The 26,187-nt window shown below is 44.7% G+C and overlaps 1 protein-coding gene across 2 annotated transcripts in view; it reads right to left on the bottom strand.

Moving 5' to 3' along the window:
• The window catches only part of si:dkey-49n23.1 (semaphorin-3D), a 101,002-nt gene that overhangs the window by 11,773 nt on the left and 63,042 nt on the right, over positions 1-26,187 (bottom strand). For both annotated transcript variants that reach the window (XM_040159491.1, XM_040159492.1), the window contains exons 4-13: positions 14,178-14,332; positions 14,003-14,065; positions 13,391-13,510; positions 12,877-12,967; positions 10,233-10,361; positions 9,908-10,050; positions 8,015-8,129; positions 7,237-7,306; positions 5,704-5,848; positions 2,923-3,145 (exon numbers count right to left, since the gene is read on the bottom strand). In XM_040159491.1, the coding sequence (XP_040015425.1) occupies positions 2,923-3,145; positions 5,704-5,848; positions 7,237-7,306; positions 8,015-8,129; positions 9,908-10,050; positions 10,233-10,361; positions 12,877-12,967; positions 13,391-13,510; positions 14,003-14,065; positions 14,178-14,332 (1,254 nt within the window). The remainder of the gene's footprint in view (positions 1-2,922; positions 3,146-5,703; positions 5,849-7,236; positions 7,307-8,014; positions 8,130-9,907; positions 10,051-10,232; positions 10,362-12,876; positions 12,968-13,390; positions 13,511-14,002; positions 14,066-14,177; positions 14,333-26,187) is intronic.

The raw sequence follows: 26,187 nt of genomic DNA, 5'->3' as shown, positions 1-26,187 counted from the left end.
AGGGCCTCCAGTTGGTGGAGGTCAGGGTTCATTGCTCGGGGGAACCTCACATGGATCCAAGGATCCGTGGATCTGGTCACATCTCCGCTCTCTTCTTTCGGTTTTTATCATTTACGTGCAAAGTTCAAGAATTTTAAGAAAATGGCCCCACAAGTATCCGAATAAGCAAGTATTTCTTATATTAGTAAGGCTCACTGTGTTATTACATCTCCAGGTGTAGCCATTATTGAGAGACAACTGAAATTAAATTACCGTATTTAGATAAAGGAAAAGGTTGACAATGTTCTTAATTTTTGTTATTGTCAGTGAATCCTATGAGGTATCGTGTTCGCATCAGATCCTGATATAACTGATCCCCCGGAACCGCAGAGCTCCACTGTTTCCAAAAGCGCTTTAAAAACATATCAGTGAGTCACACTGTTGCACTGGGTGACATGTTCTTCCGTCACCATGAACACACACACACACACACTGTAGATTATTTACTCATTCTCCCACACACACACCGTCCTGCTGCCCCAAATACTGACTACAGCAGCAAATCTGGTTCAATCCGCCGCTGAAAACAGTCCCTAACAAATGTGCTATTTCCTCTTGTTGTAGTAAAAACTAGCAGCCGGCTGTTATAGAAAATGACTGAACTTTTTTTCTTTAGTGAGGTGTTCCTAAACCTTTACGTCTCCAGAAGAAGCGAACGGACTTGGAGCCGAGAGCCGCAGACGGGGTGAAGTTGCGCGCGTTTCCGGTTTTGGATTTTTCATGGTATTTCTCGACCGTAAAAAATATGAAATAACGTCGGTCTTATCCTTTAAAATGTCTGAATAACTTAAAAATCCATACACCTTTGTGCTACACTATTATTTGCTTACTTCCTAGTTCTACGCACTTCATGCACTAAATGTGGATTACGGGGTGGGTGATATGGGATTGTGTTACGAGTTTAGTTCAGTGACGTGAAGCAGAAAACGGACGTCTTTGAAGCATATTGTATGAAGTCCCTGAAACATCATTTTGGGGAATTAAAAAAATATAAACATGTTTCCTGCAAGCGAAGAAAGTATGGGAGAATTGTTTACAGCTAATTAAGCTTTTAAAGACCCCGTGTAGCTTTTCTTAAATGGCACAAGGTGGAGTTGAAACAGCAACATTAACAGGGATGAGCACGTTCTTCAAACTGAATTAGCAAACCACTTCTCAAGTCCGCGCGTGACCTCAGAGGAACCTGTAGCCTTTTCAAACGCGTATTTCATTTTTAGAATAAACCACCGGGACGTAAGCACGTGGCTAAGCAGTGGTTATCATCTACCCTTACGAACGACAGCAAAAAAAAAAACAATCATCTCTCAGACAGGAAGACGAGCGGAAAGATTCATCCTGGTCGTGCGACGTGAAAATCAGAACACTTGAAAGAGCAGAAAGGGCATTTATCAGGCAGGTAAATGTGCTGTTGATGGGGAGATGAGAGATGTTGGAGAGGAATCCACTTAGAGGAGACGTATGGAGCCATTGGAGCACCTCTGGCCCCGCGGCCTGTCACCAGCAGTTAAATAACCTCCACCATTTATCACACACACACACACACACGCAGGATCGCACATACTTACACACGGCTTCAGGGTCTTTACGAACACACACACACACACACACACACACCAGGCTGCTGCGGCTGGAGGGACACGAAGAGGAGAACACACACCTTCTGGCACACTGATACACACACGGACACTCAAGAACCCACTCACCCCGTGAAAAGTGCTGCTCTGGGAGGAAACGGTAAACCTCTCCATTTCCCACCTTCAGAGAGATAATGAACGAAAGCAGGATGCTTACACACAACAAACGAACCCACGTGACATTTCACCGATGTGGGACGGTTAAAATGCACAACTGTGGAAAGACGTTTCATCCTCCCTTTTCGTTCGTCTCTGCTAAAACCCACCCGCTCTGAAGGCGTCTCCAGAATCCTCAGAGGCTCCTCTGAACCATCTGGGTGAACGATCCAAAAGCGCTTTTTAATCCCTCTCTCAAGTTGCGACTGCACTTCTTAATCGAGGTAGCCGGAAATGACACGTCCGTGATAGTTTTGTACAATTTACTGGGTCAGGAAATATAAAAGAACAGAAAGTTAGATAACGGAAGATGAAACAAGTGAGAGTGAAATTCTTTAAGTTTTGTTCATGTTGCACACACTGAGAACGGACGTGTGTCATTTCTGGCTATTTTTTACTCCGGGAGGTCAGAAGCGTCTCCGAGGATTCTGGAAACACTTCAAGATGAGCCTGTTAAACAGGTGTCTGGGCTTTACTTGTATTTCTGAAGGTCGTCCGCTGAGCTGTGTGACTCACAGGTAATCAGACCGGGGCTGAGTTCTCTCCCAACCCTCGACCTATTTTGTGAAACTTCGCACCCGTACGATCACTTCAGACGAACGCGAATGTTTTTAGGCGTCTCCGGCTGCCAGCTGAACAGAGGAAGAGGGATCATCTGGTTTTCGGTGATTGAGTGTCATTCCCGCTTCTGCTTCGGTCTGAAGACAGAGCGGCGCTCTGCCATCTATTCCTCCATGTCTTCTACCACCACATTTATCAGCATTACCTCTTGCTCTGTCCTCTGTCTGATTTCTTTTAAATCCCTTTTTGTTTTTATAAGAAAGCTTTTGTCAGCCTTTGCTTCCATATCATTCCATATGTCTTTCTGTTTTCTTTTTCCTACTGATGTTTTACTTGTGTTTCCAGGGTTTTTTTATTGCTCTATCTTACACTTTGATCTGTTTTCCTTAGCCTTGTAGCAACTTTGTCGAGAAAATGAAGCTTATTATTATTTCACACTTTTTCTGCCTCAAAAAGAATTTTCTTTTCCTTGAACTTTGCCTCTCCTCTTTCTCTCTCTCCACTCCTTCTCTCCCCTCTTCCTCCTCCTCACCTGTGCCCAGGTGTAAGACGTCGTAAGGTCCATCCTCGGCATCCACTCTGTCCACTACCACTCTCTTCAACATGTTGGGCGCGTTGACCCGGGTGAATATGGGTCTGCCGCCCAGAGGCAGGACCGGCTCCCACATCAGCTGATGCTGCCGCATGAAGCTCACCACCTCGTCTGGGAAGTCCTTGGTGGACTTGTGGAGCGCATCATATGTCTCGCTGGGACACTGGAGGACAAGCCAGAGAGAAATCATGAGCATAAAGCGGAGAGGCTGAACGTCAGAAAACAAATCACTGTGAGAAATCAGCTTTATATTGTTTGGGTTATATGTCACTAAAAATATGTTGCTGGGAGATTTCCTGTTTATCTGAAAAGTGATGAGGACATAACGAAGATACCAAACTATTCACTGATTGCCAACGTAGGAAAGATAAATCTGAAGGGTCTGAGGGATTGGAAAAAAAAAGAAAAAGGTTTCTGTTAAATTATTTTTCTTCTAACGTTTTTCATTTTTTAGGTTTTCAGGACACTTTTACCTCTCCAGGTCTCTGAAACTCCTACAAATGCAACAATTTGCGAAGGACTTAGTGGTGACACGTAACCACGTCACCACCAAGTCCATAACCTGTGATTCGGAGTCACATGTAGATTTGTAACTGCACTATTTGGAGTCATTGTAGGCAATGATCATTATTTAAAGTAAGAAGGAAGGATGTATTTTTTAGTATGTGAAGTGGAGATACTCAGCTGTTTTTTGCAACCATTCAATGCGCAGTGATTTTTAGCTGCCAAAAGCTTCATCTTCACCATCTTCACCATAATCCACTACTTTAAAACCGTGCTAGGTTTGTTATATTTTTGAAAAGCTTTTCCAGTCCGCTGTAACGCAAGGTGGCAGCATTTATGAATACTTAGTATTTAGCTACTACTAGTGTCGCTCTCATGTTTTCCATTTTAAGCTATTGGTAATTATCTGATATCAAAATTTGATATGTTCATCAATAAAAGCCAGAATAGTCACGGAGCTGCCGTCTTTGACCTTTCCGATACTCAAGCGTTTGTTTTTGGGGTTTTTTTTTACTGTTTCTCATTTCGGATACTCCACCTAAGAGCATTTTGAGTATATTCCCACTTACACGCTCCACACAGACAAGGACTGGACCAGAATCTTTTGCAATTTCCAGAAATATTAGAAAATGAGAAATAAAAAAGCAGCAGGAGAAGAACTGATGGCAGACAGGCGGGGTGGGGTGGGGAGGAAATGAAAGGGAGGGGAGGAAAGTCGGTTTGCAAAAACGACTTTCAGATTGTGTCAAAGTAAATGTGAATTTGCAGAGAGACACATAAGTTTTCCCTTGATGAAAGGAGAGAAAGATGGAAAGAGGGAAAATGCAGAGCAGAAGAGAGAGATGTGCTGAGGAAATGATATGGAGATTGATGCTCTGACTGATGAGCTGCATGAGTAAAGGTAAAATGGTCGGCGCAGTTAAATAAGTTGAATTTTGGACAAGTCAACAACATGGTAGCCATTATTTTCTGTGTGTGTGTGAGTGTGTGTGTGTGTGTGTGTGTGTGTGTGTGTGCGTGCGTGCGGTGAGTCAGTATCAGAGGTTGCGACCACAGCATCTCCGTGACTGTTTCGTTTTGCTTTTAATCATTCCTGCCTGACCCAAACCTCTCCGCCCTCCACACACACACACACACACACAGGCACTGACTTGGCCGACCTCTTCCGCAATCGCCCACATGACAGAGAGACCGATTCCCCAGCAGGGAGGGAGAAATAACACCTGACACACTAAAACACTAAAACCTCAGTGGTCCTGACAGGCTGAGGCTTCCCAGAGGAGCCTACAGCTGAGGTGTTAAATCACCAGAGGTTAACCCTCTCACAGCTTCATCAGCCTGTTTTCTCTGGATGGGTTGTGTGGGTTTGGAGCCGGATCTCACAGGAAATTCTTAGTTGTGCACACAAACATAAATATCATCCCGTCACCACTATGTTTAAAGAAAATGATGAGCCCCGAGCTTTAATAAGCAAGTGAAAACATCACCTTAGCCTGCCCTTAAAGGGCCAGGTCACCCAAATTAAATAAATCAATTTTTTTACCTACCATTTGTAGAGGTTGGGCTTGACCTGCAAGGTTTGGAGATACTCTCTAAAATTCAGTCCTAATACCATGGAGGTGAATGGAACTTAAATTTGTGCTGCAAAAAGAACTAAAATATTGCAAACACGTGTCCCTGCTGCACTGGATAATCCCCTGGCCTCACTATTTGTTAGAGAGTTCCACAGAAAAACTACAGCAGACACAATGCTGAGTGTTGTGGGTTATGAGGAGGGATACCTCGAAACTGGGAGCTCAAAACTATGTGAATGACTAAATACGGCTAGGGGTGAATCAGAAAATGTGGTTTTTGTTCTTTGTTTTTTTTGTATGATTTGGTTGAACTGGACCCGTACGCCATGCTCGAATCACCGAATGCGCCTTTTCGCTCTTTCTTGCGCTGAAGCTCACACTGGTCTCCACTTTGTTGAATGTGTGTTAGAAACCAAACCGAACCTTTAACCAAGATATGCAACCTTAAACTCAACACCGAAAAACACAGCCAAAAACCTGACTACCTCACATACTCCAGGTGTGAGGGAAAGATACAATTTTGTATTGTTGGAAGCAAAAAAGAAATGTGTTGATTTTTGTAGAATGTGATACGAAAATGTTGTAGGACAAAAGCAAACCAGGGTTTATGGTTGTGAGGATACTTTGGTGTCTGTGTGCTTACGGTTCCAGGTCTCGGATAGGGGATGCGGCCCTTGTACTCCACCCAGCGATAGTCAGGACCTTCTTTATGGGCAAACGGCCCGTTGAAAGCTGCACGGATAGACGCCATGGAGTAGACACACACCGCCGAACCAGGAAATATAGAGCTGTGGGAGGAAGAGCAAGTGTTGGTTTTAGAAAGGTACAGTTGGAAAGGTAGAGGTGGGAGGGAGACAGGGTGGAGAAGAGAAAAGGAGGGATTGAAGGGAGAGAAAAAACAGAGGAGACGGAGGAGGACGACGGAGGAGAAAGGCAGGAGAAGGACGGAGAGGAAAGAAGAGGCACCAATGTATCCACAATATTTAATAAATGTTTCGTATTGTACGGAGACACTACAAAACTAAAAAGAAAGAAATGGACGACAGAGTGAGAGAGAAAAGGGAAAGATGAGGGGATGGAAGAAAAGAAAGACAGGACAAGGAGAAAAGAAGATGAAGAGGGCAGAAAGAAGGCGACAACAGAACAGCAAGGAAGGATAAAATAGGAGGGAAGAAAGGAAGGAGGGCTGGGAGGAGACGATGGCATGAACAAGGGAGGAGAGGAGAGAAAAAAGAAATGGGAGTGCTTTTATACGTCAGGGTTACAATAACACAACCAGCTGGGCCTCTTCACCTTTCACCCTGACACCCACCCACACCCGACCTCTGTTCTTCCACACCGCTGGGCGTGCACGTGCCGGCCTGGCTGTGAGCGTGCACGTTAATGAGGAGAAAGTCCTCCGCTGCTCCGCTGCTCCTCTCACCCTGACTCACCGTCAAAACAGGTTTCCTTCCATTGTTGCAGCAAGCTTTACACTTTTTAGGGAAGTTACATAAAGCTCAAATGTTAAATTAGATGTGTTCCCATCAGCTGAGCCGAATGGAATGAAAAACCTTTCTAAAAGTCACAAACAACTATCTGACAGAAATGGTTTGTATGGTTTTCTCCAAACCGTAACTTTACTGCTCTGGTTCACTCTCACTGCTCCCATAGCCTCGTTTTCGGCCGCAGCAGGCAGATGTTTTCAAAGAAACAGCTGTGATAAAGCCACCGTCCACTACCTGCTCAGCAGCAAACACCAGACTGACACAGTCAGAGACCGGCTGGTGAACGTAGCGGAGCATTTAGCAGCTAAAGAGCCAGATGTTGCCCTCAGGAGCTGGTGGAGACCAAAACCAGAGCTAAAAGAGAGGGAGTACTGGACTTGGATTCATCAGGTGGACTCAAACACCATTCTAAATGAATGCTAATGATAATATGTGTCTAATAAATATGTAAATAAGCAATAACAAGCTTGTTTCTGCTGCACCCAAGTCGTAAAAAAGTCTTGCAGGTATTGCAAGTTTAATGGTTTAATCCCTGGGTATCAACCCCAGCCCCCAACTGTTGTTGTAAACGCTTCACTGGTAAACATCTTAGTTCTAGTACACTTCATTTCTTTAACAAAGGTTTTTCTTTAAAAGTCTCTCTGCAAAATAGATATACTGGAATTATTGTGTGATGAGTGTATTCTCACCTGGAAGTGCTGAAGACACCGTAGATGGTGGGATTTTGAGGGTCCTTGGTCTCCAGAACAAAGATGTCCTCTGGAAAAAAAAAGAAAAAAAAAAAACACACGTTAACAGCATTAAAATAAAAACAGTACGAAACCAGTCAGTTTAATAGAATCTAAACACATGTCACTGAAACTGTGCGCTCCTCATACCGAGGAGCCAAGGGTGGTGGCCAACTTGTCAGATGCACACAGGTCAGATGTCATTTTTAATCAACTGAGTTTACTGTTTGTGCTTTCTTGTTATCAGCTTGTCAGTCACCTGTAAAGCACTTTGAATTGCCCTAACCTACAGTAGAGGAAAAGTTGCTATACAAATGAAGTTTAAATCGATTAACTGATTTGGCAAAGATCCATAACAACTGTGAATACTTGGCATTCATCAACGGACGTGCTAAATTAAATAAAAGTGAAAAGGGAAATTGCCAAATGAGCAGTTAAACTTTATTCAGAGAGAGTTTGCAGCTCACCAAATTGGGCATCCTTTCAAAAGGTGAGAAACGACAAGGGAGGAGAAAAGAGGGAAGGAAAGGAGGGGACATTTTAGACAGTTCTTGCTTGTCAAACGGCGTCCTCTTTTCAAAGCTTAGGGAAAGGAAGATTAAGTAAGAGACAAAAACAGGAGGGGGAACAGCAGGGGCATACTATCAAAGCTCGGATCCAGAGAGGTTAAATAAGGAAAGGAGGGTGGTGAAGAGGCAGCCAGAGAGGAAGGAAAAGGAGGGAAGGGAACAGGTGTTACCAAGCTCATTAAACTGCGTGTCAACTCCAGACGGTCCGGGAACAGAACAGACCAGTCTGGCTTTGAGGAAGGTGGTCCAGCGGTTGATCAGACTCCTCTTACCCCCTATGTCATTCTGGATTGAGATGGAGAGAGAGGAGGGAGAAGGGAAGCAGAAAAAAAAGACTTTTCAAATATTAGTTGTTTTAATTTACAATCATTACCTCTAAACTGCATTTAAGTAGGATCAGCTAAACACTCAAGGAAAGTACAAAATTGAGGCACTTGTCCTTTTTAACTCCACTATAATTATTTCACAGCTGTAGTTACTTTACAAATTATGATCTTTTAAATACAAAACATAAAAAGAACTAATAAAATCTGGTGCCTTGTAGATTAAACTGCACGACTGTATATAAAATCGGAGCTGAAACAATGAGCCGATTAATCGATTTGTTGATCGAAAGACAAATAATCAGCGACTACTTGTCATTTCCAATGCGAAAATGTCAAACATCTCATGGCTCCAGCTTCTTAGGGGAGAGGATTCGCTGATTTTCCTCGTCTTCAATTAAAGCAAACTCAATAGTTTTGGGTTTTGAAGTACTGCTTGAACAAAATGTGTGACTTTTTACAGGCCAAACCAGATCAGCACATTCAGATTCAATAATGAAAATAATCCAAACCTCTATAAAACGGTTAAAAACCAGTTGTTCCTTGATTAGCTACTACAGCAAAATGCTGCCTACACATGAATGCATCAGTAAGAATAATCAAATGATTATGATGAATTTTTCTGCATCGGGTACTTTTACTTTCAATACTTTAAGTACCTCATGTTACATTTTCAGTGCCTGACTTTTACTTAAGGAAACGATCCGCTGACGTGTGGCTGCCGCAGTTTTTGTTTTTATTCAGACACTAGCATCGTTGCCGCTGAATGCTGTACTTTGACCGACTCACGATGGACATACTGACTTGTCTTTGACTTGACATGTCAAGGTGTAACTATTAGGAAGTGCTACTGTAGCGGGAAAAGCAGACGTGTGATTAATAACGTGCTACTTAGGCGTGTCAGTGTCCCTGTCCGGGTTTTCTTCGGGCTGGCTCACTGACATGGTTTGCTGGGACCCTTAATGGAACTGAGCTAAACCTGCGCTTCGCTTGCCGTGACAAACCAAAATGTCCGCAGTGGAACAGGTCTCTCCCATTCAGAGGCCTGTTAGCTCAAATGCACGGAGCCATTATTAATGTTATCAAAACCAAAATTGATTCAGGCCAATGCAATACAAAGACAATACAATTTAAAAAATAACACAACGCAACATAAAAGTTACACTGGTGCACTACCACAACAACGAAAAAGGTAGGTCTGTCTGCCCTCAGCTCCTGAGTAACTAAGAGTCAGATCAGGCTAAATGATCCATCTGGCTAATTAGCTTGGTAAAACCAGCGGGTTTGTGTACAGTTTTTTAAACATCTTGTTGCACCTTGTTGCTAATGCAGTAAGAGCGCTCACTCCTACCCTTAGGACTGTGTGGTGTGTTGCATCTGATATGTTAGTTTTTCGTTTTAGTTTAGAATTATTTTTGTTTTTTTAGCTCCTCTTGCTTTTTTCTTGCACTGTGGTCCATGAGGAACGCTGCGCGCAAATCTGTGATCTTGTCCTACAAGCTGTTCGCTTTGGAGGAAACCATTGGGTCCAAAGGAGAAAAGGCGACAGCCGGGACTCCGATATTCTCCATTGGACCTGCGTGAGGCTCGCTAGACGTGAAACACAACTGCAAAGCCTGGACAGAACATACCAGAACCTCGCTGCTGCGGTCGTGCCGAAGTGACCGTGTCTTCGAGTTTTGTCTTTTTTACGCTCGCAGCAACAACTTTGCTGCTTTTTATCCGTCTCTGCGTTTCTACCTTGCAGACTCGAGCCACGCGACTGTACACCCTCTTGTCCCACTGTCCGGCTTCCACCGCCCTCTCCTTGAAGAAGAAGTAAACCTTGTCGTCGTCCGGACTGTGAGTGTCAGGGATGGAGAAGGAGCCCACGAACTCTGGCTCTGAGAGGGAGACGGGAGACAGTTAGCTCTGTGTGTGTGTGTGTGTGTGTGTGTGTGTGTGTGTGTGTGTGTGTGTGTGTGTGTGTGTGTGTGTAAGAAAGTGCCAGAGGCACAGCAAGTAAGTGAGGGTGAGAGAATACGTATGTTAGAGTTATGTCAGAGCCCGGATCGGAGCTTCGTACCGTTCAGCCAGTTTTGGTCGTAGGCTTCAGTGCGGATGTAATGTTGAACGCTGCCCTGGAGCGTGGTACGGAAGACTGCAGCGTTGGCTCCCATGAAGTCCACTGAGGTCCCTGCATAGAGTTCCCCATCTGGGGAAAAACAGCAACAAATTACATCCTTTGTGAAGATCTCCTCTCACCAACTGTCGACCAACTAAATGCATAACAGACCAGAACAATGTTTTCATTAAAGAGAACAATAACTTCTTCCTGCTGAAATTTATTTTCCCATTGAGATCGATTACGTTTGGTGACTAATGCAGAGATTAATCAAACATTCATACCGAGCAACAGCTGTAAACATCTTAAAAACTGTTACTGCGTGACGCAATATTTTGTGTGCACACAGATCGAATCTCACAACTTAGGTAAACGTGTCTTTCTGAGCAAGCTGGCAACATCTTGAACACCTGCAGTTACATACTGAATGCAGATTCCCTCAGGATGCTTTCTAATTATCCATTTTGATAGAGAGTCCTCTTGTCTCATTTAAAATTCTTGCTGACTTACCGATATTTACTGTTTTAACTGACGTCGCTTTAAATGTTTGGTTTTCATTTAAAGTTTTGTTTTAAAATTAGATGCGTAATATTGGAAAAACTGGTGGTTGTATATCACAAATCGGTCTCTTTGGACTGAACAGCATCCTGACATAATTTCCCCTCCTGGTAGTGTAGTGGTACCGTCGGTGGATCTGTTGGGGCGATGTGCAAATCGCAGAGGGTCCGGGAAGACAGGTAAGGAGGAGCTGATGAAGCCTTTGATCAGCCTCTCAGAGCTCCTCTTCACCACAGCGGCCGGGGCTCCCAGGCGATAGTCATTTGGACAGCTGGGCTTGGGTTGCTTCGGGACAGGGACTGTCCCAGCAGTTGGGAATAATGAACTGTGAGCGAGGGAGAGGTGCTAGTCGGTCATTACAGGCCTCAAGGGTGTGCCAGTAATACCATCCGGTCCTGCTGCCTTCCAGGTGTTCACACTCCTGAACATCCTCCTCACGTCGTGCTCCATAACAGTGAACGCCTTCTCATCTCTGCCGGGGGGTCGGTCCGCATGATGGCCCCAAAGCGTGGATAAAAGGTTTTCGTCGACCAGAGGATGGTCCGTAGTCCCTGCCACAAGCCTCTGGAGCCAGACTGCTGTAGCTGTAGTTTCAGCTTCTTGGCGTAGTCGCCGGAGCTGTGCCAGAACATGCCCGGAACATGTAAAGAAGATTGAGGTGAACCACCGTGGGAGGTAGAGCGGGCCACATTTGATTGTCAGGAAGCCCGGTTGGCGGAGCAGGAATGCGTGAGAGGAACGATATTCCTGCTTTCGCACCAGCTGCCATTAACCATCAGGCGCACTCCAGACTCTGTTCTGTCCATGCAATGAACCGACGGGAACTCAGCTGTTTGAATGGCGTGGTCCGGTCTCATGGGGGTTAGTCATGTCTTGGGTGAGCAGATGATATTACAGTCCCAGATGTCCCTCTGGTATTTGATCCTGGCCCTGAGGTCGTCCAGCAAGCCCTCAAGGGACCGGACTTTGGCTAGCAGGATACTAGGCGGTGGTGGACGGCGTACCCTGTTTCTCAGCCTGTTTGTGATGCCGGCTTGTTTTCCCTGGGCCTCCTCCGCGACCTTGAGCCAGCGTGTCCTTAGTTGTTGTTGGATCTCGCTGAGCCAACTTGGATCCGGTGCAAAACTTGTAGAGAAGCATTGCGAGTATTATATTCCGAAGTTTATAAATGTCTGTTTGTCATATGAGAGAGAACACAGAGCCGGCGGAGCTAGCGAGTTGAGTTTAACTCTAAGCAAAACAATATATAAAATGACCGCAGCAGGTACGACGGCTGCTGCACTCCCCAGCGCTGGCGCCATCTTGTTTATTTACACACCACAGTATGCCTTCTCACAATAGTTATTATTTCGCATGACTTGTTTAACAAACGGGAACATTGCTCAATTCAGCCCAACAAACTTTGTATGAAGGTCTTTCACTTCAAAACACTACATATCTATTTAACAAGTGTCACTTTATGTTTATGGCTCAATTTTTCCCAGACCGACAGAACAACATCTTGTGACTCCACACATAGCTGGCAAGTCTAGCCGTCCTTTTGTAGGGGTTGATGCCACGTTTTTCAAACATTGGATATCTCATTACACAATAAAAATCACTTTACATCCCTCCGAGCCATCTAAAAATCTCTAATTATAACAAATGTGTTTGCTGTTGAAAGCCCAAGCCCTCTCTCTACACGAGCACAATAATCAGATTTAAAAGCTCAGTTTGAAAACTTAAAGCTGATTTTATGGTGGCTCTTTGTCAAACGGCTCCAAAAGCGGTTGATGTGTTTTATGTCCTTAATGTCGCATGGGGCAACAGCTGACGTCAGCATGTGAAATATGTCAAGCAGACCACACACGCCACGGCTGAAGGGACGATCCGCGGCGAGGAATGAGACAGTGGTGGGATTGTACGCTGCAGAACATTAGTGTCACCAGAATATGAATACAGCTGTTAGGAAATGGCAGAAAGTGATTTAATACATCCACTTGTGTGCGTGTCCGTGTGTGCGGGTGGACACACAGTGTGCCGTGTGTGGACTGTGGACGGGACCTACCAGTCAGCCTCGCAGTGAAGGGCTCTTTGGGACTGAAGGGACATTTTCCTCTGCCCGACTCCACTGTATGAGACAACATGAACAACGGCCCCTACGATTGGGTGAGAGACAGAGACCACACACAAACGCAGAGTGGCCCATAAACAAAAGGTCAGAGAGGAAACTGATTCTAAAAGACTGACACAGAAACAAGCATTTATCTTCGATGCTTAGACTACATTTGTGACGGCCAACTCCACTGTAGCTGCTCTGGAAATATCCCGCTTTCCATCACATTGTCTATTTTTGGACAGTTACCAACAAGAATAGGAAAGAGTACAACAACCAATAAGAAAATGTGCAGAGAAAAATTAAACGGTTTCTTTTTAAAAGGTACTTTTGAATGGATTTGTCCTTAAAAAGTGACAAAAAGAACAGAAAATGGACCTAAGGTTTTTCCCTATACTGTGGTTTATCGTCTTGACTGACTGGTGAGTTACTGATGAGATTAATCAGGGAATGAATTCCTTTTTACCTCGGCGTTGTGTCCCAAGTGCAGGTATGTGCACTGTGGATGGAAGGCACCGGTGCCACAAGCATAAACATGGGTTTTGTTGAAGGGCTGCAGCAGCCGCACAAAATTGGCACACTCTGTCTGAAAACGAAACACAGTCAAATACATTAGAATTTCGTTTTAATGCTCAGTTCATCCACATTTCGTAGCAGAATATAGAGACGCAGGCAGGTCCTACTGTAAACACAAAGACTCAGGGAGAATCTCTCACCTGAGGTCAGCCTTGACTTTGCGCCATTATCAATATTTGTAATTGTGCATTTTATTTCTTACTTTTCAAGGGTCCATGTACAATATTACCATTTACCAGAGATATCATTTGTGTTATTGTACCAGAGTTCTCTTAAAACCAAGTTTCGTGTGCAGTCTAAGCTTTGGATTAACTTGAGGAAGGGAGAAAACTAACAGAGTAGCAGAGTTGGGATCCATGTTATGTAGGTGACCACCGGTCGTTTTAGTGAAGGCCAGTGCGAGAGCGAAATGAGCGAGAGACGGTTGACAGTGTGTAGAAAGTGAAGGGCAGATGGATTTGATCCTTTTCTAGTTGGATTTCACCTCGTTACAGACACTTACCTCCAGACTTTTTCCCGCCAGTCTGCAGTGCTCCACGTGTTCTCTGGCAGCAGGCCAGTAGACCTGATAGAGAGAGTGAAACAAACCTCCGGTACTCAGCTACAACGCTTTGAAAGAAGAATGCTGCCTCGGTGGAACCGAGGTGCCGCAGCCCCGGTGCGTCTTAATGTCTCACCGTATGCGTGGGCAGGTCCAAGCTGTCAGGACTCAGCAGGTAGATGTGGTCTCTACCGCCGACCAGCAGCCAGCCTTGGTCCTCGTCCAGCAGAAGGGCCTCGTAACCCCCGCTGACCCCACCCTTCCAGAAGACGGCCGAGCGGTTCCTCAGGTCTGACAGAGAGGGAGAGAACGGGAACGCACCAGGCTTTAATTTTCTTCATTCAGTCATGATTTTCCTTTGCTCTCCGTCCCAAACACCCTGCAGTGGAAAGAAACTGAGTGTATCTACTCAGTAAGTGATTATAGCTCAACGTGCTCAGCAGTTGGAAGCGGTTAACTACAACATTAATATACTTCATCCACTGTATTAATACATCAGTTACAGCGATAACAATATCACACTAACAGGGGCGGCTCTGCCCAGTGAGTGCTTCTCCTTTTAACACTGTCAGAATCTTTTGTAGCTGATAGTTTTATTCTTCTATTACTTCAGTAAAATTTTGAATGCAGGGCTTTTACTTGTGGCGAAGTATGTTTAAAGTGTGGTTATATCTAGTTTTATTCAAGCAAATTATTTGAATACTTCCTTCCCCACTGCAAAACACACACACACACACACACACACACACACACACACACACACACACACTTGCAGCAGCAGCAGTTCATCAGTCAGGGTGCGTAGCCGTAGCCTCTGGTCTCCCTGGGGAGTCGGTGCTAAAGCAGGCAGAAAACGACCTGAACAAGCACAGCAAATTAACCCTGAAACGCCGCCTCTGCCCCGCCGCTCGGCTGCAACACTGTTTATTCTGTAATGCTGTCAGCCAGGCCTCCAAGAGCCGTAAATGATAACTGGAGCGAGGAGGACAAATAACTGGGTTTTATTCCAAAGCGCCATATGTCCAAAGTCAAAAGATGTATAGTTCAATAATAATAAAGTCGTCCAAAAACACATTTCAGGCTACGAGTCTTTTGCAGTGATAAAGATTCATGTTCTCTTACTGTTTGATTTTTTTAAATTAAACTTTTTAACCATCCTCACGGTCTCCTCGGTTGAGTCACTATTTTAGAGCAAAAACGTCTCTGGGCTCGACTTCTTAAATGTTAAGGTTTGAATATCCTCAAGTTTCCAATGAGCTGTTTGGTCAAAACCTACAATCTGAAGACTTTAGCTTGGACTTTTCACTCTTTTCTGACATTTTATAGACCAGATGATTAATTAATTAACAGGGAAAATAATCCACACATTAAATAATGATGACAATGATCCTCAGTTTCAGCCCAACTTGATGAATCTGCTCTGTTGGATGTTTCTTTGGCATAAAGAAACATCCAACAGAGCAGTTTCTTTGGGTTGGCAACCAAAAATCGGTCACAGGACTGTTTCCATTTACGGTAGGTAAATCTATGAACTCCAGCTGTAAATCAAATCAAAGCAACTAATTAACCTTGAAATTCTCCGTGTTTTCCTGCCTGTAACCTGCCCTGCAGTGACCTCCCCGCGCTGCAAATAATCACCTGATGAACGAAGGAAATTAACCATGAAACCCGGCAGGACTGTCAGTCCACTCAGTAGACGACGTGGACCCCACACTGCGGGTCGGGAGCCCAAACCTCCGTGCGTACAGAGTCACCGCTGTGTGTGTCCCGGTGGCTGAAATGGCGGCGAGTGGCGGCTTTGAATGCAGCACGGCGCATTTGTTACGTTTCACCACCATTTTAAAAGAAAATCAGTCACTGCTCTGACAATCATGCCGCTTTCGCCGGCATCGACGGGGGACTCCGGACTTTCTGCTGGCGAACCAGCCGAGGGGAGACATCAGCGGCCCAACTATGTAGTGAGGTTTATTTGTAAAGCCTTTAATCACTCTCGGTCTTAAGGAGTTTCACACACCCCCGCTGGAAAAATAATAAACGAGGCGATGAATGAAAGTGATTCCTTGGCCTCATGAGGAAAATCTCATTTGAGTACAAAAAGGCAGCAGTGCTACACAGTTCTCATAGGGCTGCTTCCTTTCTGACTGATGATTTGTCCTGTTTATCTTGTGTGTTTGTGCTTTCATCTCAGTTGCCGGAGAATTGCAATGACACAAAAGTCCCAGTGCGAGTTAACGACTGTCTGACCTAAATCTGTACATGAGCTGCAAGTGCTTTTTATTCCTATTCAAAAACTTGACTTTAACTTCAACAACCTTCGCTACCGGGTTCTTGTACTGGAAACCGTCCGATCGTGGAACGACCAATAAGTCCCGCACATTGTCGGTCACGGCAGCGTTTCCCTCCTCGGACCGATTTTACCTGAAGTGAGTACAGGTGATCGACGGTGTGCGGTATTTCTTTGGTTCGTTCATCTTCTATAACCTGGAAAAAAAAAAAAAAGTATTTGGAGAACGATGCACTGAAGACAGCGACGGCTCTGCACGGGAAGACGCCCTCCATTTGAATTTAGAGATGTCGTTGCCAAACTCCATGATATGAATAAAAGAATTAAAAGGATTCAGACGTTTCAAAGGCAAAGCGAACCCCCTCAACCTTTTGGAGCAGTGTGGCCTTCAAGACAGTCACTTACATTTGAACTAATTAGTAAATTACTAGCATGTTTCCGTTAACCTGTTGCCAGTCATATTATAATGATTTGTAATGTTGGATACATGCAGACTGTACACTCTACACAGCTACCAACACTTACTGTACGTCCAGAGGTTTCTTTGCTGAGTGTTGCTCTTGAAAACATGATACAAACAGTTTATCTAAAACTGTTCCAAATGTTTCAGCATTACATCCACACGCACGCACACGCACACACACACACACACACACACACACACACACACACACACATACACACACACACACACACACACACACACACGCTAAAAGTGTGAGCCTCCAGCTCTTCTTCCACTGCAATCAGATCTAACAGCATCTGCCACATCTGTTCATGGACCGTTTATGAGCTCTTCACAGCTCATTTCTCACTGAGACATTCTGCACACGCACACGCCAACACACACACATGCGCGCACACACACACACAGCTCAGTGACTAGAAAATCTACAGATATTACTGGATTAAGGATGGTACTTTAGGTTGCTGTGGAAAGGTGCTCGAGAATTTGAGAAAAAACGGTAATTGTGAGTTTCAAGTTTCATTGATAATATTTCAACTGAAAGTTGACTGAGAGATCTCTGTTTTATTTATTAATTTATTAAGATTTTTGATGATGTTTGCGGTGCCACTCTGCAACCAACAACCTCTTCCTCCTTGAATTCTGTGTCGCTGAGTTTCACGTCTCGGGGACCGGAAGCTAAGGTGCTTCCAGTTGCTGCGCGTCAACTCGTAAAGGCAAACATTTCACGTTGGTCAACCAGGACGTTGCCCTCAAATGGCCAGCGAAGTGGCACAACGGGTTGCATGAGACCGGACTTTAAGAGGGGAGGCGTTTGACTTTGACACCCGGCGAACAACTGGCGGACAGTGTAGCAGGTTAATGACGGATATATTGCATATACTTTCAGTTTATCTGCAAAGCCCTGCGATTCACAACGTGTCCAAAACAAACCTCGCATCTGTGATTTACATCCTGAAGTGTGTTTATTTAATGATTTAAACCTGGTAAGTACAACGTTAAAAAAATACATCTCTGCTCTACGAGTTGACGGCGGTCGCAGGAATGCTACAGCACATTAAACAACTGGCTGCCACGCAATGGATCATGGGATACTGGGGGCTGCGAATGATACAGGAGTCGTGTCCTCCGAATGTGGTGCCATGCAGCTCCTAAACTAGGATACAGCATGAGAGTTGGCAACTGGCTGTTTAAATATGTATTAATCTGGACATGGGAAATATTCGTCCAAAAACGCAAAAATGCATAAAAGATTCAAGTCTTTAAGCAAAAAAAAACCTATAATATTTATACATACTGTTAAAATAAGACGTCTAAATCCCCAGACATAAATTTTATTTTCAAAGAAAGGTGATGTATGAAAAGAAGCAAACGGATCCCAAATAGCCATTTGAGCACTGACGTACTGTATCTGTAGGGTATTAGCCTGAGCCTCTGAGAAAGACAGAGCTGGAGGGAAAGCAGGATTTCATTGTATGGACCTGCCGCTGGACTTGGCTCTGCCTCGCCGGCTCCTATGGATCCCATCCATCAAGCCAACCAACGATGGGAAATAGACCACATGATGAAAGAAAACCTAGCAGGAGATATCTCAAAGTTCTCTCCCTGAGGGGGCCGCGGTGGAAAATATGACATGAAATACTGAAGAGCAGAGGAAACCAAATGCTTCGCATCACCCAGAACCAGTTTTCTATTAGTTTTCCTGATAACTCGTATAGTCTCCCACATTTTTCAAGCCAGCAGTTCTCTAGAAAATGCATTAGAAACGTGTAAAAACATGAGACTTTCCACACCAGAATCCAATCTGATTGCGGGGAGTAAAGAATTTGTAGATAAAGACAAGATGCATCAAAGCGCGAGTGCAGCCGCTGTTGGAGTTATTTCTGTCACACGAAGATTTTTTGAGTAGTCAAAGGTTCAGTTAGATCTGGACGTTTCTTTTCCCTCCAGCCAAGGCCACAGCTGACATTGACTGTTTCCGATTGGTCGGCAGTGATGGGGGTTAGTGCTGATTGGTCACCGGCAGGAGGTCCCGACCTCCGAATATCTGGATCCGGGTACAGCTTTTATTTCTGCTTGCGTTCTTTGTGAGCGTGTGTGTGTGCGTCAGCGAGCTCCGGATTAGTGAGGTCGAGTGACCACAGGTCAGTGAGTCGGTTTCCCTTCTTCTTCTCCACTGGCCACCCAGTGAGTTTGTGCTTACGTGTGAATTTTTAGTGGGAGTGGGAGAATCAGACCAGCAGCAGCCACAACAGACCAGCTGTCAATCCCCCTAATTTTCACTGATCATTCTCAGTGTTCGCCACAAGCTCCTCCGTTGCTGTTGTTGTTCCTGATGCGGTCAGAGACAAAATCTGCTCCACCTTATTCAAACAAGGCAGGAAAAAGAAAAATAGATGCCGAGTCTCTGACAGCGAGAGACGGATGGAGCAGGAAAATGTGCCCGTCTGAATTGAAGACATCCTGTTTTTGTTTTCCAGATGAGGATCATTTGCACACTGAGCTTGGAGGAATGCAGTTCTGCTCTGCTGTGCTCTCCTGGTCGTACGGTCCCAGTTCACTTTGAAAGGAAGTCCTTCAAATGAAGGGACAAAAAAAAAAACCCTGGTTCGTTCATGTCGTCCAGAACAAGACGCAGAAGCGTCTTCTGAGGAGCAGGAGCAGGACGACTACTGTTTAACTCAGTCACATCTTGTTCCAGTCTAATCAACAGGATCATTTCCACTAACCTCTTAGAGAACTTAAACTAAACTAAGCGTGCTGGAAAGTGTGTCTGCCTGTGTGTGTGTGTGTGTGTGTGTGTGTGGGATTGCATGTGTGTGTAAGAAGACAGAGGGGGCTTTCTGGATAATTGTAAACATTTGTTAAAGATTTCAGGCAGAGCAAAAGTGAGCTGTGAGAAATGGGTGCGTGCCGAACACCTGTACAGCACACGTATGAGTGTGTGTGTGTGTGTGTGTGTGTGTGTGTGTCTGTGTGTGTGTGCTCTTCAGCATGAAAAAGAAAGCTGGGAAACGGAGTTAGAGAGACAGCTGGAAATAGCTTTATACTGACTATGAGAGAAGGTATGTGAGTGTGAAAGAGTGGAAGTGTGAATGAGTCTGTCTAACATCTGTGTGTGTGTGTGTGTGTGTGTGTGCTTGATTGTTCCCCGTGGTGAACACTGATTGCCTGCAATCAGGGAGGTGATTAAAACTGGATTTTCTTCATTAAAATGTTCTGCGTGTGTTTGAGTGCGAGTGTGTGCTTGGAAACGTGCGTGTGTGTGTGTGTGTGTGGCCGTTGCAGATGAGGTGAGAGTTAAAATATGATTTGCCCAGTGAAATGAAGTGCACGCGCCCGCCTCGCTCCAACGCAGCTTGTGCTAGCGGCGGGGAAGAGCTCAGACTTCTGACGGTTTGTTTGTTCACTTGTTCTGAGGGAAACTTTACCGAGCCGTAAAACAACAAAACTTTAAAAACATAAAAACGGTCGCGCCACCTTCTTTTAAGCCAATATTCTACTGCTGGAGACTGACAACAGGCCTTTCTCTCTGTCCCGGAGACCGAACTTGAATTTCAAACAAAAACTAAAAGCGCCAGAGAACTGACGCCGTTTTAAAGGCAGAGGCTGGTCACACCAAAAACGGATCAGTTCTAGGTTTTTTCTCTTTTATTGCACTTTGTATGAAGTTAAAGGATAAATGAGCCTCCTCCCTTTACTTGTAGATCCAAGAACTCTTGCACTGCGCTGTATATTATGACACAAAAGTCCAGCTTATAACAGAGATTAAAGTCTCTCTCAGTAGCAAAATGTAATTTTACCAAATGGCGAAAAGCATCTGAGAGATTAGGATTCTCATATCTGATGGAAACCTCTGCTTGTGAAATGTTTGGGAAGATGAAAATACACGACTGGCTGAGTACAGAGCTCAAACTAATGATTATTTTCATTACCGGCGAATCTGGCGGTTACTTTTTCAATTAACCCATTTATTGTTTAGACTATAAAATGTAAGAAAATACAAACAGATGTCCGTTTCAGTTTCCTCAGTCAGTACGATCAACAGCCCCAAACCCAAAATTTAATTCAGTTTACTATGACAGGGAACAGAGGAAAGCAGCAAAAGATGCAACTGGTTCGGAGCTTTTGCCTGAAAAATGACTTATCCATCAGAAAATCAGAACAATTCATTGACTGCTCGATTGCTGCAGCTCTAGTTGAGTAAGACTGAATCTGAGAATCACAGTTAGAGATAATGATCTGGAAAATTTCCCCTTTCTGAGCTGTTTCCTTGAACATGAAAGTACATGGGAAAACATGAACATCCCGAACTGGACGGAGGTGAGTTTCCAGGAATAACGGAGCGGAGATGGGGTGAGGGATGTGCGGTACGGAGCCTCTGCTGAGGAGATTTTTTTCTGATGGTGCAGTGGTTTGTGTGGTGGTGGCGGTATTTTTCTTCTACTTTTTCCTGCCGAGTGCCAACATTTTTCTACTTCTCTGCTTTTATACTTTTACCATCAAACAAACTGCACATAAAATGACATAAATGTGTTTTGGATAAAGTCTAGGCGCGCTGGTGTAGTAAATGACTCATTCAGTGTTGGAAAACCTTCATCATTAAAAACAAAAAAAAACAGAGGCCTGCGGGAACTGGACTGTACGGCCGGTTGGATCCTGGTGGATTAAATCGCACCATGTGTCCTCTTGTCTGTTAGTCTGAGCTTTCATGCATCAATAAAAAGTCAAATAAACAAAACTGTGTCTTTCGAGGTTCACTCCATATTTGGCTATTTCACGTCTCCCTCCTCAGTTTGCATCGTGTGCTTGTGTGAGCGTAATGAAGAGGTCGGCCGGCAGAAGTCATCGGCGCTGCAGCCCGTTATCGCCTCTTTCATCTCATCCCCAGAGCTCCGTAGTCTCCGATTAACACACACACACACCCCCAGGTGCCAGAAGAAAGACTGGCTCAGCTCTGGTTGCGGCTCTCGAGTCCGCTTCGGGGAAACACCTTTGATTAGAGTCCAATCAACCGCAACAGCCACAGAAAAGCAGCCCGAGTTTTTATACTGAAAAGATTTGCTCCAAAGCTTTTTCTCATTTTAACTTTACTGTAAAATATTTACGGACAGAATTTGGGAATAGTTATTTATTTAAGCATCATAAGTGGGTTATTATTGCATTAAAGCAGGGTGAGGCCTTGGTTTGAGCTGTAATGACGCCATTAAAATATTTTCACAAACCTCTCCGGCTTGAGTTTAACAGCTTTGAGGCACTCAGAACAGCACGTATAACAACACATACATACTCCTCTTTGCTTATACACTTCACTAATATTTATTCTTTTACTAGAGCTGCCTATAATGGTTACCGACTATTCTGTTGACTGTTTGCTTGATTAATCCATCAGTCAAATCAAAAATCAGTAAATTTTCCAGAGCCCGTGGTGACAACAGCCCAAAAATGAAAAATATCTGCGTTTAACATCACGTACTACAAAGAAAAGGAGTAAATTCTCACAGTTAAAGGCTGGAATTTGGCTTGTTTTTGCTTGAAACATGATTTAAACCACAAGATTTCAAAGATTTAATGGTTGTGGGGCAGCGCAGAGGGCGAGACACGAGGAGTGAGCTGAAATTTGGTGCAGACATTTCTTCTGCATTTCTGAGTCCTAAGTCAGTCATGATTCACACAACATTAGATCTGGTGTGACTTAAACCTCCCGTCCAGAAATCCTGGAAAAAGGAGCAGCTGCAGAACCTGCCTGAGAATCGTCAGGTTTTTAAGTCTCCTTCAGTATCACAGTGACCCAGAGACAGTTGTCTGGAGTGCCACCAGCCGGTTTGGCATATGTTTAACGGTGCCAATTTTCCTGATATAAACTCCCAAATAATAATAACTGTTATGAAAAGCTATTATTCTTTATTGGAATTATTTCTGGGCTACTTAACTAACAAAGCAGTCCAACGACGACGTCATTCAATCCCAGTTTCATCTTCTGTCATGCGAATATTGACTAAAAATGTCGGGGTTTTTTTCACATTTTATGTCAATTTTATTTAAATGTACATTTCATGCTAAATTACAGCATAGTCGGGGCTTTCCAGCCTTCTCTCAGAAGACCGTCAAGTGTAGTTTCACATTAGACCGTGGGGATGGTTATCTTTTCCTCCGCTGAAATTCCAAGACCCCCAGCGAAGCCACATTCCTGTTAGATATCTGTGTGAAAAGACTAGAAGTAAGACTCATCGAGACGTGTGGCGGGTTTCGGTGAAAGGAAACTAAAGCAAGAGAAGGTTCAGAGAGTGACGAGAGCTACATGTTGAAAGGAACGAGTGGAACTCTTTTGGTTTATTTTAAGTTTTTTTAAGTCACATGGCGAGGTGAGTGACAGCGACCTCACCCACGGCGAGAGGGAGGAGAGGGTGGTGTGTGTTATCGCTCACGGATGGAAACACCCCGTTTAGATAAGAACTGACAGGATTCCTCACTTGCCACAGGGCGGCCCGTCTGCTCTGTGTCATATATTCGTATTTATCCCACCCTGTTGAATGCCGAACACATTATAACACTGACGACACCTTCGGTTCGCACAGATCCCAGAAAAACAAACACACCACACAAGGCCCAGCAAATTCTCTCTGTTTCCACACAACCGATCACACACACAACTCAATATAGACAGCTATCGTGTGTGTGTGTTTGCGAGAGGGCAACCTGGTGTGTGTCAGCTGGGAGATGTTTCTCACGTCACACAGAAAGCATCTGGTTCGTTGCTGATCTCTGCCAGAGAGTCTGGCAGCATCCCTGACTGGGCTGAGAGCAGCCGTATCAGAGTTCACCAGGAGAGTTTACATTTCAGAAGCAGAAGGTAATTCTCCGAATCTCGCCGAAGTCGACCTTTTTGGAAACGCTCCTGTCACATTTTTAGACAGACCCCGTTTCAGTTCGTCCGCGTGACGTTCAAACCCCGGCTCCTCTCTCACCTCTGCACAGCTGGCCAACCACTGTGTGAGGCGGGTGTGAATATCGGATTGTTGGTCTTGGAGCGTTACAGAAAAATGTCCGGACACGGGCCGTGAAGGTGTGAGGGAGGACGGGGGTTTCTGAAGCTACTCGAAGCACTCTGGCTGCTGGAAGGGGTTTGTGTGACTTCAGAGAGGTCGCCGTGGATGTGCCCTCACCCCCTCGCGCTGTGACAACACCGCAGAACGCGGGTAGGCTGCGCTGTCGAGCTGCACGGTGCAGCCGGGCGGCGGAGGCTGTAATACGCCGTCGTCCTTGGCACCGAGATTGCCGCGTGCGATAGATTAGCAAATGGCATGCGTTCCATCAAGTTAGTAAGATATGACACTGGAGAGCCGCATGCCTCAGGAACACACCACTACACAGCTACAGACTTGCGCCTCGTGAAAACAGAACCCCTGTATTACTGTTAAAGCTTCAGCAGGATTCCTTTTTTGGGGTAAATTTTGGGGGCTAAGGTGCCGTCCATGATCCATAATGTCCCTGGTTTGCCTCCGACCTTTGTTGCATGTCGCTCCCTGTCTCTGCCCCGTCTCTCCACTGTTGGCCCGCTAAAAACTCCATTCCTCGAGTTGTTGCAGGGTCTGCTTCAGGGTATTTTGTGAATTTGTTATTCGTTACTTCCTTTGTTGTTCGTCGATGAAGTCTGCTGGTTGCTCGCATATTTATTACTATCTCCTCTTCTTCTATGCCAGCGTAAGAAAACATTTGTCAACGCATTTTAACACAAAGTATCTTTTGATAAAACGTACCACATATGTATGTGGTCCCAAAGAAGACACACAGATGCAGCTAACAATTTGTTCTTTCAGTGACCAGTGCTTCATCTGGTCAATGTCAGTCAGCAGCTCCACTGGACACAGCGGCTCAGTTAGCAGATGCTAACACTTACAGAGGACCAGAGGGAGCGCGGCATCTCACAGCTCATGTGTTCAGAGTTTGGATTGAAATGAAAGCAGGTCTGCCGGATGACAGAAACCAAACCACAGCCTGACACCGTAGCCTGTGAGAAGATGGCGAGCTGTGCTTTACTCTCCATTTGCACGGGAAGCTTGCACATGGCTCCCAATGGACATGAATACTATTCTTTTTTTCTTTTTCTTTTTAAGCACACGCATTTGCAGTTGACACTAAAAGCAAACATCTCACATTATCCATCCCCATGAAGCATCAAGGTAAAACAAAACAGAATTTACTAAAATAACAAAAAGGTTTCACAAATGCGACGGTGGCTTCACTGTCTAAAAATGCAGAAAAGGAAAACATTAAAGATTAGACAAATCATTTCTGAAAGACAAAGCAGTAGCTCCTTTGCTGCAGTAACAAATATGAGAGAGGAAAATAAGAGAGTAAGTAGGACAGAGATGCACAGATATGATTAAACCTGCAATAAGGATAAAGAAACAAACAGGGGATATGCGTGTGTGCGCGAACGAAAGAGAGACAAGAAGGCAAAGAAGAGATACGGAGCGTGCTGTGACAGCAGCGCTGATATCTCCAGTACAGTCTGTACGTCAGACCCGTCCTGAGCCATGAAAGACGGTACGAGCACCTTCAAGTGGTTGGTTCCTCTGCCGCTTCATACGTTAAGACCGCATGGAAAACCAAGATGGCTTTCAAGTTCATGCAAACCAGGCCCTTTTCATTAGCGACTGCGCTCTTCTGAGTCTTTCATTTCTATATTTATCCAGCCAGGGAGGAAAGACTGAGCTCCTCACACTCCGTGTCTTCTCCGAATATAGTGGGAAGCTCAGAAAAACTCAGCAGTTCACGCAGAGCTATGGCCCGTCGTGGAAAGTATGATCATTTTCTCTTCTCAGAGTTAGACTTGCCTCGTGACTGCTGCTGAAACACCCACCTCGCCCTTCTATTAATAAAGATTAGTAAGAAAAACCCTATGGGGGGGGGGTTGTTCAGTGCTTGTCCTCGGCATAGCATCTCTTTTTTAACGAAAATAAGGTTTTTTCTACCGTAACCAATTCCAGCTGCTTCTTTGCTTTACTCCAAAACTGCAATAACTGGGGAACAGGGGGAATTAAAAATAAAGGCCTGTCTGCAACATAACTATTATTTACTCATAATTACAAACAATGTCCTAATAATACCAACAATTACTCTTCCTTCTATTTGGGGTTTTAAGGTTTTCGTTTTCAGTTTATGGTTTACGTGGTCACCTGAATATGGTTTGGTTGAATGTTCCCCGATGCTGTAATTGCAATGAAGTTAAACTTAAATAGGAGAAACGTTCCTGTTGGGGAAACTAACCTGCATCAGATCAGTGAAGTTTGTAGGTTCCCCCACCAGCAAAGAAACCTAACTGAACCCTACCTACGCCTCGCCGAGGCCGCCTGCCCTGTGCTGTTTTCCTGGTAACAAGATCGAGGTATA

This window comes from Xiphias gladius, chromosome 21 (genome assembly GCF_016859285.1).
Source record: "Xiphias gladius isolate SHS-SW01 ecotype Sanya breed wild chromosome 21, ASM1685928v1, whole genome shotgun sequence".
NCBI lineage: Eukaryota > Metazoa > Chordata > Actinopteri > Istiophoriformes > Xiphiidae > Xiphias > Xiphias gladius.
The sequence above is the reverse complement of the archived record's forward strand: the minus strand, read 5'-3'. Positions and strand labels throughout refer to the sequence as shown.